This window comes from Prosopis cineraria, unplaced genomic scaffold (assembly GCF_029017545.1).
Source record: "Prosopis cineraria cultivar Desert tree isolate PC_DT_omini unplaced genomic scaffold, ASM2901754v1 PC4, whole genome shotgun sequence".
NCBI classification, from domain to species: Eukaryota; Viridiplantae; Streptophyta; class Magnoliopsida; order Fabales; family Fabaceae; genus Prosopis; species Prosopis cineraria.
In genome coordinates this window covers 10,882,388-10,889,695 of record NW_026555335.1, presented here as the reverse complement: position 1 = coordinate 10,889,695, position 7,308 = coordinate 10,882,388, and the positions used below count along the sequence as shown (strand labels likewise).

At 35.3% G+C, this 7,308-nt stretch overlaps 1 protein-coding gene across 2 annotated transcripts; it reads left to right on the top strand.

Moving 5' to 3' along the window:
* The first annotated feature begins 3,445 nt into the window (after positions 1–3,445).
* On the top strand, positions 3,446–7,077 carry LOC129308224 (auxin efflux carrier component 2). 2 transcript variants are annotated; one of them, XM_054949279.1, is made up of 6 exons: positions 3,447–4,844; positions 4,921–5,191; positions 5,716–5,801; positions 5,914–6,071; positions 6,445–6,521; positions 6,662–7,077. In XM_054949279.1, the coding sequence occupies exons 1-6, from the start codon at positions 3,587–3,589 to the stop codon at positions 6,726–6,728; spliced, it is 1,917 nt and encodes a 638-aa protein (XP_054805254.1). In that variant the 5' UTR covers positions 3,447–3,586; the 3' UTR covers positions 6,729–7,077. The 2 variants fall into 2 exon arrangements, 1 of the variants encoding a protein (XP_054805254.1); XR_008592567.1 differs by lacking the exons at positions 6,445–6,521; positions 6,662–7,077 and having other exon boundaries at positions 3,446–4,844; positions 4,921–5,242; positions 5,914–5,960.
* The last annotated feature ends 231 nt before the right edge of the window (positions 7,078–7,308 follow it).

The following is a 7,308-nucleotide window of genomic DNA, read 5'->3' as shown; positions in this document are numbered from 1 at the left end:
GCCTCAAGGTATTTGGGCTCATGTATAATTGAGGACAAGACTGGCTCTGTGGCTTTGTGAGTTGAAACTACAATAAGGGAGTGAAACGCACCCATTAATCAATCAGCTAATATATCATTTGAAAATGGATGGCTGACTTCATTGCATCAGAATGATTGTACCTTTGGGATTGAGATGATTGTAGCCAACAAGAATTGAATTAATAAAGCAGTTTCTGGAGTGAGCTCTGTTCAAGCTAAGCCACAAAGAGCCCTTCACGATTTTCTATCATAAAATTTCATCCTCCAATAACACACAAACCATGTTTCAGATGCTCAACGTATAATTCAATACTTGGAACCGAAGTACTCTTGTTTACTTTTTTACCTTCTAAGTTCATTAGCAGTATTTACTTGATTGGATTTTTTTTCAATTCCCAACAACTTACTATTCCTAACATGCTAATTCAAAGATGACGCCAGAAAATCCTAGTTTTCTTGTTTCGGCAGTCATAGAAGTATCAAGGCATATTGGGGTATATCAGTGCTGTGATGTGTCTAAATTTCTAATAGCAAAGTCAATAAGAGATTCGACATGAGGCGACAGTGTATATAAAATTTCAGTATGTTTTGTTCGCATGGGACAATATATTTGAATGCTTTAAGTCTCAAATTATAGGCAATTATATATACTATTATACCCAACATTAGGTTGGGTAGCTTTGGTTCCCAGCGAAGCTGGATTTTTCAGAAGACTTGTGGCCTTGCAGGTTTGTTTGCTAGGATCTTATGTGAAAAACTGAGGCTACAATCTTCATTCACGTGATTTTCTATGATTAAAAAAGGGCTCATTTTGGAGTGAAAATTCCAAGTTTGTTTTGGCCTAACGTTGCCCAATTGCTACATAGGGGCTGCCAAGTTTCAGTTTCCTAGTTTCAAGGATTGGCTTATTCTTAAATATGAGACTCTCACTCATGTCACACTTAATTTTCTTCCCTGAATTTTATGCCTGCTTTGTCAAGTTGCGTCTTGCAGGCCAGCATTTACCGTTCTGAATAAAATTATGAACAATTTTTGTTTTTATTTAAATATATATTTTTTGTATTCTATTTGAATCATTTTCAACATGTTTTATCATAATTAAATAAAATCTTAAATTTTATTAATTCTATTTTAAAATTTAATAACTTTTCACCTCTACCATAATGAGAACAAAAATAATTATTTTTAATATTTTTTTAACATTTAATGAGGATGTAAAGATAAAAATGAATACAGAAAATAATGAAGTGATGCTGCATTTATAAATTATAGAGAACTTAGGAGTAGAATTATATTCACAATTTTTTTAATTATTTTAGAAATTATAAATTTCTAATTTTAATTTGCATTTAAAAAAATAATACATTTCATCTTATTGTTCATTTTAAGACTGATGCTGTATATATAATAGATTCATGAAATTGAGTTATATGTTCAATATAAATATATTTAATAACGTTATTAAGAATTTAACTAAGATGTTAACTTGAATAATATAACCCTTTAGCACTACTAAACCAAATTATGAGAGCACACAATGCTAAACTCAAAGGACGTCAAATACTGTATATTAGTGGCGCTTTGGGTTTAGCAATAGTACTAATCATTTAGCACTACCAAACCAAATTAGTGTACTTTCTGTAGTAACCCCAATCCATATCAAATTCCATATTATATATGACGAAAGTGCAAATAACTTTTATAATATCTTCTTATTTAAGATACAGATGAATGAAAGCCCATTATACGGTTAATTAATTTAATGGATGATTTCAAAATAGACAACTCACGAAACACTTTGTTGGGTTCATATGTATAGACTCAAACCATTCCGTTCTGGTTGACCAAATCAATAAAGTTTCTTGGAAATGATAACAAGCAAGCTTATTTAGATATGTCAATTGAACAAGCTAATTAAATCCATAATCCCGAGAAGATATATCTATTGATATATAAAATTAATGATAGATCATATCGTTTTGTTTACAAATCATGACAAGAAAAACCCTTCCTTGGATCAAACTAATTAGATCAGATCGGAAACAGCACATGTGCTTAGTCAAGGTTCCTTATGATTTTCTTAAGAAGATCCATTGCCCCCAGCATGAACCTGTATGCTTTTGAAAAATCAATCAATTAAGAGACGTTATCGCAAAATTATTCTCTACTGATTAGATTCTGACTGGAAATCAAACAACAAAAGACATGAAAATCCTACGTAAATTGAATCATTATTCAAGAAACTAAACATACACGTAATTATTTTATTTAATCTGGTGTAATTAAGTAAAGGAGCTAGTTATTAAGTTTTGCCCTCTGATCACGTGCAAGTCCAAAAGGGTGTCTTGTCTTTTTTTTATTGCCAATTCTGAAGCTAAGATTGGGATTGGCAGGGATGCACATGAAGGTTGTCCCATTTCCTGGTATCTTCAGACATTGCCTCCATAAAAAAAATGGAGTTTTGGAACAGTTTCTGTTAACATGAAGGTCGACATCAAAGTTGGTGAAACTCATATATACTGAATCCAGAGAAAGAGAGAAAAAGGAGAGTTAATTCGTGTCTCAACTCAACACAAGAATATATACTTAAAATAATGGAACCCAGAGAAAGAGATCTTTTCTGGTACCGCGGATCACTCCATACTGGCTATCTTTTACATGTGCATGAACGTTTCCAGTGGCGACGAGCTGGATTATAGTAATATTCAAGTGTTTATGTATTCATTCATGGAAATTATAACCCAACTCTGTTCATATTTAACCCACTTGATTGTCTCTTCTAATTTTTTAAGAAAGTTGTACTTTTTAATTTTTCTAAGAGACTGCATTTTTAAATCCAAATCCTCCTAATTATTATATTGTATGCGAGCTTCTTGATTTTTTGTTTCTCTTAGATCAATATAATCCTCTATGACTCAAACTGAGGCTAATTAATTAATCTAACATAATACAATATTTAGATGACCTTCAAAATAAAAAATTTTCGTGCTAAAAATACAGCATTATACTAAATCACACAATTAATTGATGAAACTTTGTGTAATTTTATTTTTGAAATCAAATATGTTTCATACATGTTGCTTAATTAAGAGTTATATAATTAAGCATTCTATTATATAATTTTGTAACATCTTTTAAAAAATATCAAGGACCAATACAAATGAAATTTTATAAATTTACAACTCAAACCACATGATTTACATTAATTTTCTATTTGTTGAAAAGATCTTTAATTGTTGTTCTATCATTAAAAATATAAAAATAGATAAAGCTTTATTCTTTTTGAAAATAAACCTTATTCACTTCATTCCTTTATAAAACTGAAAACCCAGCTAAAGTTATACCCTCATATTTATTTAATCTGAAAATAATTAGCAGATCAACACGTCTATAAGAGAACAAGGCCAACCGAAATTTTGATCTCTTTAGTCCCTCTCCCTTCTGTTTTCAGTAGTCATGTTTACATTTTTTCCAGTTTAAGCTCCAACTTTTCACAAACTCTTGTCTCTTTTGTGTTGTTATCTTCCCCACTTTATCTCTTTCTTTCCGCTATAAGCAACGTAACCATGATTACCGGTAAGGATATCTACGATGTTTTCGCAGCCATAGTGCCTCTCTACGTGGCTATGATCTTAGCTTACGGCTCCGTTCGGTGGTGGAAAATCTTCACGCCGGACCAATGCTCCGGCATCAACCGATTCGTCGCCGTTTTCGCAGTCCCTCTCCTCTCTTTCCATTTCATCTCCTCCAACGACCCTTACGCTATGAACTACCGTTTCATTGCCGCAGACTCTCTCCAGAAAGTAGTCATCTTAGGCGCTCTTTTTCTCTGGAATGTCTTCACCAAACAGGGAAACCTTGACTGGAGCATCACTCTCTTCTCGCTATCTACTCTCCCAAACACACTTGTCATGGGGATCCCTCTCCTCAAGGCCATGTATGGAGAATTCTCAGGCAGCCTCATGGTTCAAATCGTCGTTCTTCAGAGCGTTATTTGGTACACTCTCATGTTGTTCATGTTTGAATACAGAGGAGCTAAGCTTTTGATATCCGAGCAGTTCCCTGAGACTGCTGGTTCTATCACTTCCTTTAGAGTCGACTCCGACGTAGTTTCTCTCAACGGCAGAGAACCGCTTCAAGCCGATGCTGAGATAGGGGACGATGGGAAGCTTCATGTGGTGGTTAGGAGATCGGCTGCTTCTTCCATGATCTCTTCGTTTAATAAGTCGAACCTGATGACTCCTAGAGCGTCTAATCTTACTGGGGTTGAGATCTACTCGGTTCAGTCTTCCCGAGAGCCCACTCCCAGAGCGTCAAGCTTTAACCAGACAGATTTTTACGCTATGTTTAATGCGAGTAAAGCTCCAAGTCCCAAACACGGCTACACCAACAGTTTTCAGAGCACTGGTTATGGCGATGTTTACTCGTTGCAGTCGTCCAAGGGACCCACGCCGAGGACGTCGAACTTCGACGAGGAGATGCTGAAGATGCAGAAGAAAAGAGGAGGGAGGAGCATGAGCGGTGAGCTCTTCAATGGTGGATTGGTTTCTTCATACCCTCCTCCGAACCCTATGTTCGCAGGGTCCAGTACCAGTACAGCTGCCGGCCTGAAGAAGAAAGACAGCGGAACCACCGTCAGCATCTGCCCCGGCACCGGCGGTGGAGCACCAAACAAGGAGCTACACATGTTTGTTTGGAGCTCCAGCGCATCCCCTGTGTCAGAAGGAAATCTAAGACATGCAGTTAATAAAGCTGCAGCCTCTACTGAATTTGCGACGGTGGATCCCTCCAAGGCTGTGCCGCACGAAACTGCAGCGTCGAAAGGTAACAGATATAGAAATAAGTTGTGTTTGTGGTAAGGAAATGAAGGATTGATGGATGTTATGATGCGTACGTGCAGCTATGCAGGAACTGATAGAGAGTGGAAGGAAAGGAGGAGGAAGCGGAGAGAGGGAGGGAGAGATAGAGGAAGGAACGACAAAGTCGGCAGCGTACAGTTGCCAGAAGAAGGTGGAGATGGAAGAAGAGGAAGGGATGAACAAGAATCAACAGATGCCGCCGGCAAGTGTGATGACGAGGCTCATCCTCATCATGGTTTGGAGGAAGCTCATCAGGAATCCTAATACCTACTCCAGTCTCTTTGGCGTCGCTTGGTCCCTCATTTCCTTCAGGCATGTTCTAAACTGTTCCATGATCCATGATACTACATGAAGATAGACAATGTAAGTCAAAGACACTGAAAACCAAATTAAATCGGTACAGATACTGGTTTAAGAGTTAACTAATAGTTGAAACCATACAGTTAAATATGATCGATCAGACATGAACAAAAAATTTCATTCAACTAGTCAATGTATTAGTTCAACCATTTATCGATTCAATCAACTAGATCTAGATCGACCTAATTTTCAATATTATTCCCATACCATAGTATTAGATTTCATCTAACAAATAGGTGACACCACGCTATCTCTCTCCAGTTACATCTTGCCAACCTATGGTATTACGATTCCTTTGTAGTATTAGATTAGGCTATGAGTTCTACATGGGATTGGACATATTATAGAGAAATAAATTAATGAGTGAAAAATGTTTAGACTTAGATCTGTCAACCTTGATGTGTGTGTGTGTGTCTCTCTCTCTCTCCCCTCAGTATATTAACTCTTGCTGTATGGTCACTTTGCTTTGTGTACAGATGGAACATCCAAATGCCAACTATTATAAAAGGTTCCATTTCAATTCTATCTGATGCAGGTCTGGGAATGGCCATGTTCAGTCTAGGTATTTTAATTACTCATCAACTTCCCTCTCTCCTGAAACTTGCAAGAAATAGATATACCCTCAACAGGTTAAAATTAATTAATATCGGCGTATGATTGAATCAATTAAACAGGTCTGTTCATGGCATTGCAACCCAGGATCATAGCCTGTGGAAAGTCTGTGGCTGCATTTTCTATGGTTGTTAGGTTCTTGACTGGCCCTGCAGTGATTGCCGCCACATCCATAGCCATTGGTGTTCGCGGTGTTCTTCTCCACGTCGCCATTGTTCAGGTGCAGATATATATATATATATATATATATATATTTCAAAAGTACAAAAAATAATAATAATAACTAGCAGTCTTACGGTTCTCTTATCATTAATTAATTAGAGGTAAAAGTGCACATTCAATCCTCTAATCTTATACAAATTCAGTTTGGTCTCTTAATTTTATAAAGTATCATTTTAATCTTTTAATTCTAACACCATTGGTCTCAAATGATAATTTTTGTTTGTCAATCATTGTTATTTCAACGTTGGCATTTTTTGTTAGGACCAAATATGAACTCTTGCCTTAATTAAAATATGTGTTACTATTCAGAACTTGGAAGTAGCTAGCTAAACAAAAATACCACTGATTGATTATTCTTCATTATTTTTCAGGCTGCCCTTCCCCAGGGGATCGTTCCCTTTGTGTTTGCTAAAGAATACAATCTACATCCTGATATTCTTAGCACTGCGTAAGTATTTTTGTTGTTGTTATTACTACTTCTACTATTACTACATATATTTTTTTCATTTTTTATGTAAAAAATTATACATCTCATGTCATCAATCAAAGCGATTGAATTTAAGGGATTAATTTTGTATGATTTTGCAGGGTTATATTTGGAATGCTGATTGCATTGCCCATCACAATACTCTATTATGTGCTCCTCGGACTGTAATATGCATATCTGAGCAAGTGATGATGGAAAACAAGAAATTTGCAGAAGAGAAAATATGGTAGTGCATGTAAATCCAGGTCTGGAAGAATTAGTTTTCAAGACATCGGATTTGTAATTGTGAAGGAAGCAACAAATTAATTAAAATATTATTAGGCCTCTATTCAATCCCATTTATTTATTTTTGATAGTCAGCTAGGTACACCGCCCATGAAGCACGATTCATTTAAGAGGGTTAATATTTTTTATTTCTTTGTAACACAAATAAGTATATAGCTTTTTTTGTTCTTTAAATATAAGCACGGAGATTGAATCATGGAATGATGGAAATCCAATTGACTTTAATTTTGAACACGGGATCAAGATATTTACTGATGCTTTATATATTTATTTATTTACATGTTCATATAAACTATCTAGTGTGTAAATAAATCAATATTCATATATAGTTTGTTCGCATATTAATTTTCAATATATAGTCTATTTAGATAAGATAATCTCTAACCAAATTTTCATGTATATTTCTATTTTGTGTAAAAATATGTATGTTCACTCATTATGCCAATGGCTTTTCAAATTTTAC

Bases quoted from the DNA above. Each gene is read 5' to 3' on its own strand.
- LOC129308224 (XM_054949279.1), top strand. From the start codon at position 3,587: ATGATTACCGGTAAGGATATCTACGATGTTTTCGCAGCCATAGTGCCT. The intron at 6,072-6,444 runs GTGCAGATATAT...ATTATTTTTCAG, and splicing joins TCCACGTCGCCATTGTTCAG to GCTGCCCTTCCCCAGGGGAT. The intron at 6,522-6,661 runs GTAAGTATTTTT...ATGATTTTGCAG, and splicing joins CCTGATATTCTTAGCACTGC to GGTTATATTTGGAATGCTGA.